Source organism: Penicillium daleae, assembly GCF_028827525.1.
Source record: "Penicillium daleae strain IBT 16125 chromosome Unknown utg000002l_segment0_segment0, whole genome shotgun sequence".
NCBI lineage: Eukaryota > Fungi > Ascomycota > Eurotiomycetes > Eurotiales > Aspergillaceae > Penicillium > Penicillium daleae.
This window is the reverse complement of record NW_026623150.1, coordinates 868,833-886,944: the sequence shown is the minus strand read 5'-3', so window position 1 is coordinate 886,944 and position 18,112 is coordinate 868,833. Positions and strand designations below refer to the sequence as shown.

Sequence of the window (18,112 nt, the reverse complement as noted above, 5' to 3'; positions counted from 1 at the left end):
CTTCAACAGCGCTCCTGCATTGGAAATTCACGCTGGTGTCGCCATTAGTTACGGTCAACAACATACCCAGCATGGTGCAGCCATTTAGTACACTACCGGCTGCGGCCAGGATTTCACCCAAGCCTTTCACGGTCGCAATCCCAAAGGAGAATCTAACTGATATGGAGACCCTGATCAGGCTGTCGAAGCTTGCGCCGCAAACTTATGAGAACTCGCAGCCAGATATGCGATATGGTGTCACCACAGACTGGCTGGTCACCATGAAAGATCAGTGGCTCAAATCATACAATTGGTAAGTAATCAATCCTTCTCCCAAACGACGGATGTATGATTGACAGTAAAAGGAAAAACACCGAAGACCGAATCAACAGCTTCCCCCAGTGGAAGGCTGAGGTGGAAGGCTTGGACATTCATTTTGTGGGCCTCTTCTCAGAGAAGCCAGATGCCATCCCAATTATACTGATTCATGGCTGGCCTGGTAATAATCCAAAACATAATGTGGAAGTTTGGTACTAATGCCCGAAATAGGAAGCTTTTTGGAATTCCTTCCTATACTTGACATTTTCCGAAAGGAATACACACCAAGTACACTGCCTTATCACTTAATTGTACCGTCTTTGCCCGGCTATACATTCTCATCCGGTCCCCCTTTGGATCGCAACTTTACTACCACGGATATTGCCCGAGTGCTGGACCAGCTCATGAAGGATCTTGGATTTGAAAATGGCTACGTTGCCCAAGGTGGCGATATTGGCAGTCGAATTGCTCGAAGCCTAGCTGTAGACCATGAAAGCTGCAAAGGTAAGTGCTCGCCATCCCTCTCGTGTATGTACCCTGTCATATCTGACTGCTTTCAAGCTGTCCATCTCAATGTTTGCTTCATGGGCCGCCCTGAAGGCATCTCGGATGAACATCTGGATGTGTCTGAGAGAGAAGGAATCCAGAGAATGGAAGTGTTCAGAATGATGGGCGCCGGGTATGCTGTTGAGCATGGTACTAGACCAAGCACCATTGGCCACGTTCTTGCAACAAATCCGGTCGCTCTTTTGGCTTGGTAAGTAGAACACCTGATTGGAAACGAACGTTTCGCTCATCATAGCAGGATCGGAGAGAAATGGCTGGAATGGGTCGATGAGGCCTTGTCATCGGAGCATATCCTTGAGTCAATCACTCTCTACTGGCTTACAGAGACATTCCCTCGCTCGATCTACACTTATCGCCAGGTCAGCATCTCTGCCAAACATGTTATTTGATGTTGAACAACTCTAACTGAAGTTTACAGAACTACCCCCTCCGCCTGTTCCAGCAACCAACGACCCTCGCTGGTACATTCATAAGCCATTCGGTTTCTCGTTTTTCCCTAGAGAGCTGGCACCTTTACCTCGCTCTTGGGTTGAGACTACAGGAAATCTAGTTTTCTGGGGGCACCATAAGAAGGTATCTTGATACATCTCTCATAGGAAAGTAGTTGGAAGGACGAAGGCTAACTGCTATACCTTAGGGTGGACATTTTGCGGCGCTTGAGCAGCCCGAAGCTCTGAAGACTGATTTGACCACTTTTGTGGAACAGGCCTGGCCAGGAATCTCTTGAGTCTGCTTAAGGTCTTTGCCAGCGAGATGGATAGCTTTTGATTTGGGGTGGATGACGGCTCAGAATAAAGAAAACAAATATATGAGAGGGAAATCCGGGCTGGATCATTTTCAGCAAGCTACTTAGAAAATACTGCCCCAATCTCTGTATCGGATAGCTGCATAGAATACCACGAATACGGCTTAAACATTATGTCTCATAAGTTGCAATGCATTTATTAAAGCAAGTGTCGGTCGGGCGTAATGCATGATGTCCTTGTAGGTTCCTTCCCCACACCAACTGTAAGTAGCTTTAAGGAGCTCCCCACGCGCTTATGGGCTTCTTTCAACCTCATCACCACTGTTCTTCTTACATCAAGACACCAAAATTTCAGAGACGAGATCATGCCGTCTAACAATACATCTCTCGAAGAGATCTTTTCAGATGACTCTAGTTTCTACGGTAACACCCTCTACACATCCAACATCTCAGAACGTTCTACTAACCTATCCTAGGCGATGAGAATGAGCAAGCGCGGCTCGAGGAACAAGCAGCCACATACGACCCTGAACCGTTCTGGGCAGAAATACATCCAGGACTTCTCTCAACAATTCAATATGAATTGAGCGCCCCGCCTCCGACCCTTAAAGCAGAGCCCGGTATCTTTGCCAAGCAGGAAGAGGACGATGGACTCCCGACGACATACCGACCAAGGGACCAGCGCGGGCCTGGGGAGTCCATCACTGCATTCACATCACGTCTCCCTCCTTCAAGAACGTCCATTTCCGACGTCGGTCCATGGATTTGGATGTGGAAACCTAAATGCCAAGTTCAAGAAGGCGACATCGCGACCCTACTGAAGAGAGGCAACGAGCTGCTCCAAACCTACGACGAAGAAGCCTCTACTCTCCGCGCCGCACACGACAAGTCTGGCGCAAAAACCACCGCGGCCCTAACACGTAAACTGAATCCGCTGCGCCGAACGCTGGAGCAAAATATCTTTGCTTTGGCCAAAGAGACTGGCGTGACATCTGGCAAGTGGATGTTTTTCCCGTCGGTGGACTATGTCGATTCCGTTTGGAAGACTGTCGTGACGGCCCTTGACAAGGGCGAACTTGGGAATACGGCCAAGGTTGCGACGGAGGATGGGTCGGGCCAGGCGCGGCTGATTTGCGTCTATACGGAGGATTTTAGTGACATGGAGGATGTGAAGCGGGTGTTGACGACTCTGGTTGAGAAAGGGCTTGTCGATGAAGAGGCGAGGCCGATTTACTACAAGTGTGATGCTTATACCCATCTGGACATCAAGTCTAACAATGTCTATGGACTGAAGGCGAGCTTGTTCTCTAGCAAGGATATCTTGACCGGGAAAGTTTGAGTTGGAGCTATGTAATGATGAGGAAATGCTGAATGAGAATCGGATACTATAACGTGTGGGGTATCTATTTATATGTACAAGTTGATGTGTAGCCCGAGCATGCAGACGCCGAGCTGCCCTCGGCGGAGATGTACGCGCTCAATAAGAGCATTCTGTTTGCATCACCCATGTCCTGAATAAACATGGCAAGCCGAGTAAGCGAACCCTCGAGAACGGCCTCGTTTCGCAGGAGTATGGGTGGTTCGCCGATGTCCGTCTCTGGCAATTCGCGATGCAGGGCAGCTCGAGCCCGACAGGAAGTCGGGTTTTGGTCGCAGTATGCGAGATTGCCAAAGATAAAGGTCCTCTTCTTCTTCGACACCTAGCTCAGTCGTCGTTGCTAGGCTTTTCCATGACCTTCTCACAAGCCGCCCGCACCTCCGCAACACCCTTGACCTCACCCCAAGCGTCGAGCAAGCGCCGAGCCTCCTCCCAGTCCTTCTCTGCTTCCGTCTGCTTCTCTTCTGCAAGAAGCTTCTCCAAACGCTCAGGTGCAGCTAGTACCCACCTCACGGTCTCCTTCTCAGCCTTGTTAGGCTGGGGTGGTTTCGCCTCCCTTTCCTCTTTGATCCGCCGTCTTTGCTCCTCACCCTCCTTGATCAACCCACCCGCAGTCTCAGCAACGAACGCAATCGCCGGACCCAGTGTCTTGGTCATGGTCAAAGGAGCACCCCGCTCATCCATACTCTTTCGCATCTTGCCAATTGTCTCGACGGCGCGGATTAACTTGGAGTAATTATCGTAGACCAAAGCCTTCCGTTCGCCATCGAGGGTGCGGATGTCCCCAACCAGAGTGTTCTCGGCTTTGAGAATTGTAGCAAGAGAGGATGTAGATAGGAGATGGTCGACGTAGCGCTGTGGGTCGAAGTCCGCATTGTCTAGCTCGGTGCCAGAGGCCAGGATAGATGGGTTGGATATATCGCCTGCGTCGGTGTTTCGGGGAACGCTATGGGACCGAAAATTCCCACCGGGACTGCCAGAGTCTGCACCGGGAGGCTTGAGATTGTAGTAGTCTCGTAGGGCGGAGCGATTACGGCGTGGGTTGGGGGAGATCGCTCGTGCGGTGGATGGGGTTGACGAGGCACTGAGCCCGCCGGGGATGTTGGTGTTCAACGCATCGAGGGATGGCCGAGAAGATGCCGGAGTTGGAGATTGAGCACGCGAAGAGGCAATGGAGGGAGGTGGAGAAGACAGCGTGGACATTGTGGTGGTTGATGGAGGAGAAGGCCAACTGACGGCACGGGAGACTGTCAGATCATCGGCGTTAAGCGGTGGTCCGAGCTGGCATGTTTTTGGAGCTTTGGAGCTTCGCACCTGTTCCACCTCCAACTTCAGCGTATGATTCTCGATTCTTAGATCGCTCAGTTCACAGAGACATGATTCAACAATGGCCAACGCAGAGCAGATCGCCGCTCAACTACTGAGCACCAAATCCCTCTGTGTCTCGTCCGCGTGGCTCAACGCGTTCCTGGCCTCATCGCAACGGAACGTCCCTGCCTCCGCACTCACCAAAACAGCTCTTTTTCGCGTTCTCGCCTCGGACATTCGCGAGTCTCTAGCAACAAACCCCACTTCCCTCTTCCCAGACGATATCTCCGATCCTGCTGTACAAGAAAGACGTATTCCTGGCCCAATCCCCGTCCAAGTCCTCGACATCGAAGACATCGGCACGAGTCTCTGGAGCCAGGTCGAAGCAATTGAGCGCATCGAGCGCGGCGAAGCTATACGAGGCCGGGAAATTGTACGCACAGTGAACGTTGGTGATGACAATGAAGGAACAGACAATGGCAGCTCGAATAATTCCGGCCCCGCTGGAGCTCCTAGTGCATCTGGAAGCAGTGGATCTGGACCACACAGGTTGATTCTACAGGATGCCAAAGGCACAAAGGCGGTTGCGATTGAGATGCAGCGTATTGAGGGTATCTCGCTAGAGAAGCTGCCTATCGGTGCGAAAATTCTCTTGCGCAATGCGACTGTGGCTCGTGGTATGGTGCTATTGAATCCTACTTGTTCTACGTTGCTCGGCGGGAAGATTGAGGTTTTGGATAAGCCTTGGAAGGAGGGAAGAAAGGCCAGGCTTTTACAGAGGATTGATTCTATGGGGGCTGGGGCGAATCAGACTGATTGAATCATAATGTCTGTCAGATTCAAGATCAGTCATGAGTGTGGCAAGTTAGGCTTGTTTTGCTACCTGTGGAGACCTCGACGAGGGGCTTGAAGATCAAAACAAGATCTCTACAGTGAAGAGAATCGAGGTAACAGGTATGCAGATTTTGTGTATATGTACTCGTAACAAGTTGTGGTGATCTCGTGCAGATGACTCGACCACATCCCATTTCATGCACCTGTTGACTAACTATGCAACCAGGCCCGAGATACCATGGTTCAACTCCTCCCAGCCCTCCTTCTTCCACGGCGCCACCATGATAGCCCTGAAGGCATCAGTAGCTGTGCCAGCTTGTGCATAGGCTTGGCTAAGATCCGAGGCATCTAGATTGCTGTGAGGGGGCACGCTGCGGAGGGCCCGTTGAATGGCCATTTCCGCTGGGTACGAGCTGTCAGACACCGCGGACAACTCCATCCAGCCCTGTGGCTGTCCAGGAGACAGCATGACAGCAGCGGTGGCTTCACCAATCTGACGGAGATCCTCGGGCAGATCGGCCTTGTCGGTGAATCCCATTGCCGAGATGGCAGCCAGTAGTTTCAGAACCTTGCCGCGGTCGTGAATGTCGATATCATCCCGTGTAATCATATTGTGGAGATCAGCCTCCACAGCTTCAATCGCATCTCGGTCTTGGTCAAGAAGTGCTATGGCTCCGAGGAGCGTCACAGCTCCGACGTGATCGGGGTGGTTCTCCACGCAGTCAAACAGCTGCTGGCGAGCAACAGAGCGTTCCTCATCGCCACCCTTGGCCCAGAGGACCTGGGCCAGGAGGCACACGACATCAGGCGCGTTGTTGGCTTCCTGAAGGGCGTCACGGAACATGTCAATCGCCTGATCCATGGACTTTGTGAAGTAGTAGGCAAGACCCGCTGTGAGATGCGCCGACAAACGGAGCTTGCTACATGCTTCGGGGTCGAATTTCTCAGCATCTTCCTCCCCAGACAGAGTGATAGCAGTTTCAGCCTTCTCTGCAGCTTCCTCATAGCGATGGTTGGCGAGCAGCACTCGAGCCATGTCTGCATTGGCCTGGGCAAATCGCGAGAGCGATGCAGGAGACTCGGTTTCTTCGAACTCCGCCTCCACGCCTGAACAAACAACCTCCAAGCTAGACTCAGCATCAGCAACTTCGCCCATTCTCTCGGCCAGCAAGGCAGAAAGATGCATAAATGGAAGATCGGATGGATCTTGAGCACAGAGCTGGTGTAGAGCGAAGAATGGCTGGATCAGTTGCGAAACTTCATTCGAGGTGGAGGAGTCGCCTAGCAGGTGGTCAAACAGGGTGAGGGTGTATTGTCGCTTCGGAAGCATCGCGGATGAGTTGGAAATATCAAATGCATGTTCGAAAAGACCCCGCGCCTCATTAGAATCTCCATAGAGAAGCGCTAGGAAGCCCTGGCCAACCCAGGCCTGAGCATAGTCAGGATCCGTTGATTGAGCTCGCGTAAACGCTTCGTTGGCAAGGTGAATGTCATTGTGCAAGAGATACAGCGCACCCAGATTCGTCCACACTTGAGCACTGCGATCATTCAGATGCAGGCTTCGCACGAAAGCATGCTGCGCCACCTTAGGACTCATGCTCGTAGTCACCACGGCCAACGAGTTCCAGAACTCTGAGTTGCCCGCTTCAAGCTCAATGGCCCGCTTGAAGCATCGCATCGAAGCCTTCAGGAACTTGCGGGGCCTCTTGCTCTTAGTACCGGAGCCAAGTTGCACACTCCGGTATGCCCTGTATTCGGCCCAGCCAAGGTTGTACCATGCAACGGCTTGAGCGTGGGTATCTTGAGTGGAAACATGAATGGCACGCTTATACGCCAGAATGGACATGAAAATGCAAAACTCGGGAGAGACGCTTTCTTCACTACCACTTGCGTCTAGCCAAGCTTGACCCACGCCATCTACCTCGGTCATGAGATCGAGGGCGATGGGGTCGACGCCAGAGAGCAGCAAAGCTTTGCAGTCTGCGACTGCAATTTTTCCGATCTTCTGTTTAATGTAGGTGAGATTCGAGCAGGCGTCTCCAACCGACTTCCATAGGTTGAAGATGTCATTTCGGACAGTCACAAGCGATCCCGCTACTTGGATGACCTTGCAGGCAAGTTCCGCGGCATCATTGAACAGACCCGAATCAATGCTCTTCCAGGAGCTTTCGGCCAACGTCTGGAGAAGCGCAATTGTGACGCCGACATCATTGGGGCGAGTGGCCAAAACATCCTCGTAACTAGCAATCGCATCGTCGTAGACGCCAAGTTCCCGCTTCACGTTGGCCATCATGTATCGCGCAAACCAGATATGATCTTTTTCTTCGCCTAAAAGATTGCACTCCAGTTCCCGTGCATGCTCAAATGCTTTGGTTGCAGCAATGAATCGACCAGAGTGGTGATAGCTTTCCGCTAGACCAACCCAGGAATGATAGTCACCGGGACTTATCCGCAGCGAGGCCTGGAACGAGACGATACTCTTTGAGTATTGTTGCTTGTTGATCTGGACCGTTCCAAGAGCTGCATATGGCCAACTGTGCCCTTTACGCTTGGAGCCGGGAGCAGGTTTGGCATATCCGGAATCCACAACCCGCTGTGCGACAGCCTCAACCAGATCCCACTCTTTCTGGTTTGCAAACCCTCGGGCAAGGCGCTCCGCCGCCTCGGTCTCCGATGATGATAATTCGAAGGCCTTATGGAAACATCTGCGGGCTCTAGCCTTATCTTTCTTATAGTCCGCATAGTAGAAACCAAGGCTTGTATACGCAGGCGCATAATTCATATTGGCCTTGATGGAAGCTAAGAAGCTTGCATAGGCCCCATTGCGGTCTTTGCGAGCCGCTGTGGATGGATCTAGTTCCCATTGGCAGTATCCAATCCGATAGAGTAGCTCGGACTTGAACGACTTGTTTTGAGGCTGTTCGGCTTTTAGAGCTTCGAGGGCATCCTGGAGGCCGTCGAGCCCAGCCTGAAGGTCGCCATTCAGCGCCTTGCACCAGTAAAGCTCACCACGAATCTTGATGTTGGTAGGGTCGCGCTCTAGCGCACGTTCCAAAAACTCGACGGCATTGTCATAATCTTGATCGACTTTCAGGACCAAACCAATACCCAGGAGACAGACAGTAGATGTGGGTTTTTGTTGGAGAATATTCTCAAAGATCGTCTTTGCTTCCGGGTGGTACCGAGGCGACTGGTAGGGAATCAAGGCATTGGCGAGGGTAATGTTTATCGCGTCGGTTGTATTTTGGGATTTCCATCCAGTGTACCTGACAAATTCTGCCACATTTCGGAGTCCTTTCCGAGCCACATCAACAGTGCTCTCGTACTCTTCGAGGAGAAGGTAGAGGTCTCCCATGATACGATGCGCAATAATTGATGACGGAGCCATATCCAGACCTTCAGTCATCAGAATCAACCTATCTGCAGCACCTACATCATTGAGCTCGATAGAATCTGTAGCCTCAGTTGTTTCGGACGTCTCGGTGTCTTTGCGGATGATCGTCGTCTCCGCGTCGCCTTCAGAGTCCAAGTCCTCCTGTGGGAATGGGGACAACTCGCTGGTAAGAAATCCCTTGAGGACCTTTGCTAATCCAGTATCGGGAAAAAATTCGATGTACTCGCGTAAGACACCCACATCCCATTGGGAGTACTCTTCGATATCCTGCCACTCGAGCACGATGTTCCACGCAAGTTCAAACGGGTGCTTGATAATGACCATGTCCTGCGCCGAGCGAAGAATCTCCTTTCTTTTCGCAGGCTTTTTGCCCTGGCCAAGAAACTCGAGCTCCTCGCATGCACGCTCGAGCAGCTTCTCCTCGTACTGACGACGAACGGCATCATCATTCGTCCAATCGATAAGGCCTCGGTACAGATCTTCCAGCTTGCTCTGTCTGAACGCGTCACGTTTCACCTCGAGGGTGACATTCTCTTTTCTTGCACCAAGACGAGTTCTTCGTTCGCCAATCTCTCGGTTGATGTATTCTTTCTCCTCGGCCTCGGTGATCTCAATCATGCGGAGGTAGGTCAGGGATGGATGTGGTAGCCGACCTTCAAGGAAGCCATAGAGAGGGGAGCTGGGAAGTTGTAATTCGAGGGCCTTCTTGTACTTGGCTTTGTCGTTGCTCTTTCGAGCGAGCTTTGTGTATTTGTCGACAACATCCTGGCATCGTTCCTTCTCGTCACTGGGGAGAAAAATCAGATCAGTATCGGTCTCTGGTCTCCAGAAAGATGTAGAAGTTCGTGATCTCATACCTATCGGCGAAGATTTTCCCGAGCTTGAGAACAGCTTCATGATATGCATCCAGCTTCGACCCGCCTTGCTTCTCGTACAAGCCAATCAGTCCCTGCCAAGCGGTGCGATCATTATCTTTGATCCGCGTCGCAGCAGAATAAGCTTCCTCCGCCGCCTCATTTTGATTCAATTTGTCATTCGCAAGTCCGAGGAAAACGTTGCTAGCGCAAAGGGAAAGGCACGATTAGCTAGGGTCAAATTATTGGGCATAGACAGAGGCACGCACGCATGGTAGTTCTTGGGATCATTCTGTACCACGGCCTTAGCCTTTTCAGCAGCAGCACCAAAATCTTTGGCGTCCAAAGCTGTCCGGACAGCTTTCAATGCGGCCTTGCTCGACATGATCCCCGTACGCGCTCAGCATAGAGGAGCGGGGAGGTTCTCGGTGTGGTGGAGAAGAGGCGGTTTGATCGGTTAGCGCCGATACGTCACGGCCTTATCGGTTATCGGGGACCCCAGCTTTGGTCAGCTGCAGGGAATCACATCACCACTTCCTCTCTTTGCAACTACACCCTTGTCTGTGGTCACACCTTCAAATCTGCTTAGTGGGTTTGCATACATTGTTATCGTTCTCGCTGAGCTTCTCTGGGCAAGAAGTCGAGATACGTATGTCCGCCTGATCGCGGATTTCCCGGCAGTTGACTATCCTGGCGCAGATTGCTCGAGCTTCAAAGTGGTTGAGCTAGGGTCCTGAAACATCCTGCTTCTGGCTGCAGCTCTCCTGTCTCTGGTGCTTTGTACACCTTAAATTGTGATTCATAGGTCCCCTTATTTTGCCAGCGCCGTCGCGCGACGGACCAAGCGTCTGACACCACCATCCCCTCGTCGCATAATCCAGGATGGGTCTCCTACGTCTTCACATCGATGGAAAGGTCTTCCGAGATCCCCAGAATCGAGAGATTGTGTTGAGGGGTATAAATGTCGCGGGGGATGCCAAATGTCCCAAAAAGCCCGACCTTCCCTCGTTTGTTTCGGAGAAGTTCTTCGACGCAGACGATGTTTCGTTTGTAGGACGCCCGTTCTCGTTGGAGGACTCACATACCCACTTCAGAAGACTACGCAAGTGGGGCTATAACGCGATCCGATATATCTTCACATGGGAGGCAATCGAGCATGCCGGTCCCGGTGTCTACGACGAGGAGTGGATCACATTTACCATCGAAGTTCTAAGAATAGCGAAGCAATATGAGTTTTATGTCTTCATGGACCCTCATCAGGACGTGGTCAGTTACTCTTTGGACTTCCATTTTCATACCACTGTACTGACCCTGATAGTGGTCTCGACTTTCTGGAGGATCTGGCGCACCGATGTGGACACTCTATGCAGCAGGGCTGGACCCCAGGGGGTTCAAGAATACGGAAGCTGCGCTAGTTCAAAATACCTATGATAACCCCGCTGAGTTTCCAAAAATGATATGGAGCACGAACTATACCCGCCTTGTGTGCCAGACCATGTTCACCCTGTTTTGGGCGGGTCGAGACTTCGCACCTAAAGCTATCATCGATGGCATGAATATTCAGGACTACCTACAAACTCACTTTATTGCAGCATGCAAGCACTTGGCGCAGCGAATCCACGACGCTGGTGATATTGAACATGAGGTAGTGATTGGTTGGGAGAGTATGAATGAGCCCCATCGTGGTCTCGTTGGAGTGCAGGACATCTCTATCGTTCCCCCAGAGCAGCAACTTCAGCTTGGGACGTCACCCACGGCGTTTCAAGCGATGCTAACTGGCGCCGGGCGAGCTTGCGAGGAGACTACCTGGGCCTTCGGCAGCTTTGGGCCCTACCAGACTGGGAGACAACTTGTGGACCCAGAGGGAGAGTCGGCCTGGCTCTCTGTCGACTATGATGATAGCAAATACGGCTGGCAACGAGACTCCGGCTGGAAGCTCGGGGAGTGTATTTGGGCCCAACATGGAGTCTGGGACCAGGACACGGATACTCTTCTGCAGAAAGACTATTTCTCAAAGGTGCCTAGCACTGGAGAACCACTGAACTACGAGGTCTTCACCAACACTTACTTTTTGGAACACTACCGAAAATACAGAGATGCGATTCGGGTCATCTGGCCTGCGGCCATACTGTTGTGCCAGCCACCTGTGATGGAAGTGCCTCCTGACTTGAAGGGAACTGACGACGATGACCCGAATATGGTTCATGCTGTTCATTACTATGACGGTCTCACCCTTTTGACTAAACATTGGAACCGCCTCTACAATGTGGATGTTATCGGAGTCCTTCGAGGCAAGTACTGGGCTCCGGCGTTCGCTGTGAAGGTCGGGGAATCGGCCATCCGCAATTGCCTCCGTGATCAACTTAAATTCCTCCGGGACGAGAGCTTGAAGTACATGGGAAATCACCCACTGCTCTTTACAGAGATTGGCATTCCTTATGATATGGACAACAAGAACGCCTACGAGACTGGAGACTATAGTAGTCAAACCAGCGCGATGGATGCCAATCACTTTGCACTGGAAGGCAGCACCTCGAATGGATTTACCCTGTGGCTGTACCAGACAGAGGTGAGTCTTTCCATAGTTTCCTTGCCTTGATACGAGGCAGTGCTCTTTGGTACTAATTTTGATCCAGAACAATCATGAATGGGGCGATCTTTGGAATGGGGAGGATCTGTCGATCTACTCCCAGGATGACTTGGAACTTCCGACCAAACCAACGTACACATCACTCAATCCACAGTCTCCAGCGTACTCTGAAAGCCATAGCAGTGGAGACGAGCCGGAAGTCGATCCCCGGAACCTCAAGCGCGCCCTCACGAATCCATCAATTTCCAGTGTCAGCTCTCAAACTCCCAAGGGCCACCGAGCTGCCGAGGCTTTTCTCCGCCCAAGTCCAGTCTATGTCAACGGGGCCTTGGACAGTTATGTCTTTGACCTTCGAAACTGTACGTTCACCATGACTTTGACGGCGAAAGTCGCTACACCGTGCGAGGCTCCAACAGAAATCTACCTGCCCGAGTTCCACTTCCCGGAGAACGGGACTGTTATCGCAGTCAGCGGGGGCAAGTGGGAAATTGACTACCAGGATATCAAGACGATCAAGATCCAGCGATTACGGTGGTGGCACGCCGAAGGAGAGCAGAGTATCAAGATCGAGGGAGTCAAGCGCAAAGCAGGAGAGTTTGCCAGCCCATCTGAAGACGACGTGACATACCTGGAACAGTGCCAGAGGGGTGATTGCAATGTCATGTGACGCTATTGACTATTGCTTTCTTTTCTTTTTTTCCTTTTTCATGTTCTACAGAATTCTAGGGCTTTTTCTTATTGCATATCAATCAATACTAAGTTGCTTCTTCATCGCGTAAAAGGCGCGCGCTAAGCCGCCTAGTAAGGACCCATGGATCGTGTGCTGGGAGATAAGATAAACAACCGGTGACGAAGAGGGGCACAGCTATGATGACGGTCAGCCCTTGGAAGAGATAATATGTCGAGAGAAACCAAGTCGAGGCATTGACTACAAAAGCTTTCAGAGCATTATCGAACAAAGGGCGTTGTATCTGTTATCCTTCTCCTACGAGGAAAAGGGAGCGGTGTACCTCTAAAAGGACCAGCCCATGGAAAATTCTCAGCCCGGCACGGCAATTCCCAAACTGCCCCAATCGCCTGCCTTCCGCAACTCTTCCTCCGCAAGACCAACCCGCGTAATCCAGCCTCCCTCTCAACCTCAACCGCCACCTCGATACTCCTCCTGTCGCTAATCCCGCGCGAACTGCATATCGGATATACATTGCTTGACCACGCGCAGAGAGATTTTCGGTTTTGAATGGCCGTTGCTGCTGTGTCCGACTGCTAAACATCTCACGGACAGGGTCAACGGCCATATCAATCAGGGCACAGATCCTCTTAAGTTCGGCAACTAAGGCCCTCGAGAAAACGACGTCTGCGTCTGCCGTGTTATATTGCAGAAGCACGACTCTTTTCGGCCGCGCCTCGCCGCTCACGTTCTTGTCTCGCAGAAATTAAAACAGCACCCCGCGTCGATCGCCTTTCAGATACGCTCACGTCTGTTTCACAACCAGCTGCACGTGTTGCGCTGACAATATGGCTGCCGAGGAGCTGTCGGAGGCTGGAATGGCCGACATCATTCGTGCCTTGGAGGTCATCCACAGCCCGACGTCTACCAATGAGCTCCGCAAAGAGGCTTTGTCCTTTGTCGAGGCGTTGAAAGACAATGAGGCGGCAGCCCGCAATGGCTTTCTATTGGCATCGCGCGCGGATCATGCTGCTGTGGTGCGGTACTTTGGTCTGACCCTGCTAGACCACGTCTTGCGCCATTTGTCCTTCACCAATCCCGAGGAATCCACAAACCTCCGATCGATGATCCTTCAGCTCGCCGAGAATATTCGACCCGAGGACCCGAGCTATTTCCGAAACAAGATCCCCCAGCTGTGGTCGGAAGCTGCTAAAAAGAGCTGGGGTTTGGATTGGGTGGATATGGACGAAGCGCTTGTCAAGTTCTGGGGCGTGTCTCTAGTACATAACGAGCTGGTGCTTTCCGTGCTGGAGACCTTGTCGGAAGATGTCTTCTTCCGCGAGGATACAGTGTCCTCGTTGCGCGGCTCTGAGCTCAATCGTGCGCTCGTCGAGATCTTTACACCTGCCGCGATTGTCGAGCAGATCAATCCCGATAAGAACACCAATGCTGTGCTGCGGTGTGGGCAGGAGGGCTGGCTAGTCCGGATCTGCGAGTTTTTGGACAACTGCGTTCAAAACGCCTCTACGTCGAGTGAAGCACGCGATGCAGCCGTCAAGGCTCTAACGACATTGAGATCTGCACTCTCTTGGTCAGTTTACAAAGCTGTGATCGCCGGACAGGTCGTCGCTAGTGTTTTCAGGGCCTTGACCTGCCAAGATGACCAAGTTTTGCTGGTAAGAGAGCGTTGTGAAATTTGTAGGTACCGCCGAATTGATTCTGAATGATGTTCTTCTAGGCCGCGGTTGAGGCATTGCATTCACTCTACGGGCGGAATAACATGGGAAATGATGAGTCGCACGGCCTAGTCTGTCTGATCTTTGAAAGCGAGTATCTCGGCACTCTTCAGAATCTTTACCAGTGGTCCATTGTCGGTCCTGAGGATGCCGATGAGCCGAAGTACTTGATTTCTAAGAAGCTCTCAGAGGTATGTATCAAAAGTCTCTGATTATTAAGGGAAATAACAAAGCTAACTTTCCATAGATGATCTCCTATATCGCTGGTTGCCTGGAAGACGAAAGGTTCCTCCGAGACACCATGCACCGGCTGGATCTCCCGCCATTCTTCAACTTTATGTTGAACATCATGCAGCACCAAAGTCTGACTGTATCTATCCCTTGTCTTCACCTGTGGTCCAGGCTCCTGGGTGTTCAAAAAATTGGCACTTCAGAATTCGTAGTGAACCAGACCCCGACTTTTCTCACCATCTGTACCCAGCGTTTAATACGCTGGGAGTCCCTTTCAACAGAATCAGAGGATCCAACGATCCAGTTCCTCGTGGAGGATATCGACACAGTTCCAGAACGTCACGCATTCCTTGGTAATTATCGTCGATACTGCTCGTCAATTATTGAGACCATTACCCAAAAGCGTGCTCAAGAGGCGGTGCGCGAGATTCTTGGACGAGTTGATGAGAACTTGGACAATCTGTACAGTGGTGCTGAGCCATTCCAAAGTATGTCTCGATGTAATTTCTGGCCAATTTGCGCGCTGACCGGAAGAAACAGTGCATAATTACAGCAAATCATCGATCCCGCTTATGCGCGCGGATGCTCAATTTGCTGTTGTTGAAGCAGTCATCAAAGGCTTTAATAAGTGGATTGAAGCTCATGGGAAGGCACCTCAGCAAGATGTAAGTTTTTTATCAAATTTTAAGATTCGTCGCTTACACTGATGACAGGAGCAAGAGAGAAAAGAGTTGGAGTTTGCAGTGGAGAGCTGGGCGTCCAAGCTGATGCAAAGGAACTTCGAGGTTTGTGAGCCTGTCAGGACAATAATGAACCCCGAGCTAACTAACATACCTTTCAGGATCCAATGATAAAGCAGAAAGTCATCAAATTAGTGGTTGACATCTCTTCCAAAGCACTGGATAACCATCCTGCATATGCACTCAAGGTCCTTGAGCACATTCTCATGACACGCCTCCCGGACCAGCCCGAGTACCCAGTTTACGCTGAAGCTGTTAAGGAGCTCCATGGACTGGCCAGTCACGAACTCCGTCGCCTCGCAATCCGCTATGCCGACTACTTCTCCACTTTCTACGATCTTCTCGAGCCGAAGATCCGCGAAATCACATTAGCCAACCGTGTGGACGATAAACTCCAGATGGAGCTAACGTCCATTCTGCTGATCATCATGCAACGCGCCAGCAACCTTGATCCCAATGTCCGCCATAGCCGGCTGGCCGGGTTCCTCGCCCCTATTCGAGAGTCATGGCAGGACGAGGAGTTCCGCCGTATGAGTTCATCCTTCGAAGGCTTTTGCGCCATGCTTGGACTAGAGAATGTGGGATCATACATGCAAGCCAAGCAGGCACACAAACTCGAAGACTGGTCCTCTGTCGTCTTGGACAATGAAGGAAAGCTTGTCCAGGAAGAGATGACTCGCAAATTCCAGATGCTACCGTTGCGTGGCACCAAAACCATGCTTGCTGTCTCAACGGACAAGCTGAAGAGAACATCGCCTGCATATCAAGTTGCCTGTGATATGTGGCAAGATCTAACCCCGCAGATTCTTCCAACCTTGGTCCAGCTCCTCACTCATGCTCATGCCTTCCATAACCCTGTCAATTGGGCTGTGAGCGACGACATGCGAGCAGTGGTTGAACGCATTTTGACCGATCGATTCTGGCAAGCCGGTATTTCCAGCGGTAGTCGCGATGACTTCTACGCCAAGATCACAGCATCCAAATCGACTCTCGAGGGGTTCGCGTCCTCTGTTCGTGGCAAAATTCGCGCCGTTCGTGAATCAGGTTATTCGATGCTTTTCAGTATGAGCCGAATGCGCCATCAGTTCTACGGATTCGCTGAGCTGCCAGGGCCGTTGTCCGAGGCGCTTTTCAAGGATGCGGAGCATCTATCCTCCCACCAATTCTCGGTCTTGCTCAATATCTCGCGCTGCCTGATTGACGATTGTCCTGTTCAGTACCGACCACAATTCTTGCCCCCAATGCTTGCTACTCTTTTCCGCAGCATCGACCGCAAGATCACAACCGAGTGGGAACTGATTGAGCAGCGGAAGAGTGGAGGATTGGATGGCGACCTCACTGACGAGATGAAGTCGGAAAGTGTTCTCCGTCAACTGACGTACGCTGCGGTCATTATGGTTGCCAGCCTGTTCGACCCACAGAGAGGAGGTAAGTTCCATAACACTATCACTGTCGCACACCCGCTTTACAATGGTGTATATATTGGAGCAAGCCCTTGTGAGCGCAACTGTCTTCACATAAGTTACTAACAAGTGTTCTTTCACCAGATCCTGATCGAGCAGAGGCAGACCCTGGTGCGCCGCAGCCGACCCCTGAGCTCTCCGACTCAATCCGTCACTTTGTTCTATCCTCGCCCGAAATCTTCGAACCTGTCATGCTTTTCTGCACTCATGCTCTTCGGATGCGCGATACGCGTTGCTGTAGCATTATTACCCGCGTGGTTCGATCCATCTTGGCTGACTTCGCACCTCCAAACAACAGCCAAACAATCGTGACCATCCGCGAATTTATCTGCACAGACGTTTTGCAGGCTTGTATTACCTCCGTTCATGAGTCTTATTTCGTCGATATGCAGAAGGATCTGGCGCAGCTCATTGCGTCCATCTGGGTTCTTTACGGCTTTTGCAGCGAGACGCCGCGAGCCGTATTCGTCTCCCTGCCGGGTATTCACCCAGAGAAGGTTGCCCAGACAGAAGCTGCGCTCCAGCGATGCACTTCCCCCCGCCAGCAACGAGCACTAGTTCTCGAGCTTCTTGAACCCCTCCGAGGTGTGAGCATCGCTGAGCAAGGCAAAATCCTTGGCTCAAGGGAGGAGCGCCGCAAGGCGAGAACAGCGATCCAAAACCGGTACATGACAAACGAGATGGAGACACAGCAAGAGAGCAATCGTGTGGACATCAATGATGGTCCGGACCTCTCTGGTGTTGCCGATATGTTTGGTTAGAGGGACGCTTTCCTCAACCTGACTGTTCTCATCCATGGACTTCATTTGCGATCTGATTTGCATGGTTTGTTTTCCAACAACCTGTTGTTGGTGTGCTGGTTTGTAGCTACACATCAGTACATTCTCGATTCTGATGTTGATGCTCGGGTGAGATCTTCTTGATCTCACATGACCTATATGTTTGGTGGCCTGTTTTTTTCAACTGCATCCTGAGCGTACGTTCTTGATGTTCATTTTCTTTTCATACTTCTTGTGGCATGGGTTTCTTTTCTTCGCTTGCGACCTACGGACTACCCCTGGCGGCGGCGCTTTGAGACCAACAGAATAGACAAGCCTCTGTACATCTATAGATGGCTAAAAATCCAATATCACCGTGCTCAGGCACTTCACAAAGATGAAATCCGGTGTAGATCAATCATCCGCTGCTAGTCTACTGGTTTTTGGCTGGATGATTCGACCGTGATGTTTAACAGAAGAAAAATGACTTGTTGTAAAACAAAACTAGGCCCTTCGTAGTAACGGTATATCTACAATGTTTTCCATGAGC

General features: G+C 51.4%; 6 protein-coding genes across 6 annotated transcripts; 4 read left to right on the top strand and 2 right to left on the bottom strand.

Annotated features, from left to right (window-relative positions):
- Window positions 1–71: 71 nt before the first annotated feature.
- On the top strand, window positions 72–2,948 carry N7458_001348 (Isopenicillin N synthase; the record flags this gene model as incomplete). The annotated part of the gene is made up of 8 exons (XM_056904731.1): window positions 72–292; window positions 345–478; window positions 529–801; window positions 859–1,054; window positions 1,103–1,223; window positions 1,283–1,325; window positions 1,853–2,032; window positions 2,086–2,948. 8 exons carry the CDS (start codon window positions 72–74, stop codon window positions 2,946–2,948), a joined length of 2,031 nt encoding a protein of 676 aa, XP_056768838.1.
- A 366-nt stretch (window positions 2,949–3,314) lies between these two features.
- N7458_001347 (uncharacterized protein) lies at window positions 3,315–4,190 on the bottom strand (the record flags this gene model as incomplete). Its single annotated transcript, XM_056904730.1, has 1 exon — window positions 3,315–4,190. One exon carries the CDS (start codon window positions 4,188–4,190, stop codon window positions 3,315–3,317), a length of 876 nt encoding a protein of 291 aa, XP_056768837.1.
- A 184-nt stretch (window positions 4,191–4,374) lies between these two features.
- On the top strand, window positions 4,375–5,115 carry N7458_001346 (OB fold domain-containing protein; the record flags this gene model as incomplete). The annotated part of the gene is made up of 1 exon (XM_056904729.1): window positions 4,375–5,115. One exon carries the CDS (start codon window positions 4,375–4,377, stop codon window positions 5,113–5,115), a length of 741 nt encoding a protein of 246 aa, XP_056768836.1.
- Window positions 5,116–5,343: 228 nt separating this feature from the next.
- On the bottom strand, window positions 5,344–9,762 carry N7458_001345 (SKI complex subunit tetratricopeptide repeat protein SKI3; the record flags this gene model as incomplete). Its single annotated transcript, XM_056904728.1, has 3 exons — window positions 5,344–9,310; window positions 9,381–9,581; window positions 9,647–9,762. The coding sequence occupies 3 exons, from the start codon at window positions 9,760–9,762 to the stop codon at window positions 5,344–5,346; spliced, it is 4,284 nt and encodes a 1,427-aa protein (XP_056768835.1).
- Window positions 9,763–10,259: 497 nt separating this feature from the next.
- N7458_001344 (sterylglucosidase 1) lies at window positions 10,260–12,634 on the top strand (the record flags this gene model as incomplete). The annotated part of the gene is made up of 3 exons (XM_056904727.1): window positions 10,260–10,643; window positions 10,696–11,946; window positions 12,014–12,634. 3 exons carry the CDS (start codon window positions 10,260–10,262, stop codon window positions 12,632–12,634), a joined length of 2,256 nt encoding a protein of 751 aa, XP_056768834.1.
- Window positions 12,635–13,482: 848 nt separating this feature from the next.
- Window positions 13,483–17,565, top strand: N7458_001343 (karyopherin MSN5; the record flags this gene model as incomplete). The annotated part of the gene is made up of 7 exons (XM_056904726.1): window positions 13,483–14,310; window positions 14,373–14,561; window positions 14,618–15,089; window positions 15,142–15,266; window positions 15,315–15,386; window positions 15,443–16,838; window positions 16,889–17,565. 7 exons carry the CDS (start codon window positions 13,483–13,485, stop codon window positions 17,563–17,565), a joined length of 3,759 nt encoding a protein of 1,252 aa, XP_056768833.1.
- Window positions 17,566–18,112: the final 547 nt, after the last annotated feature.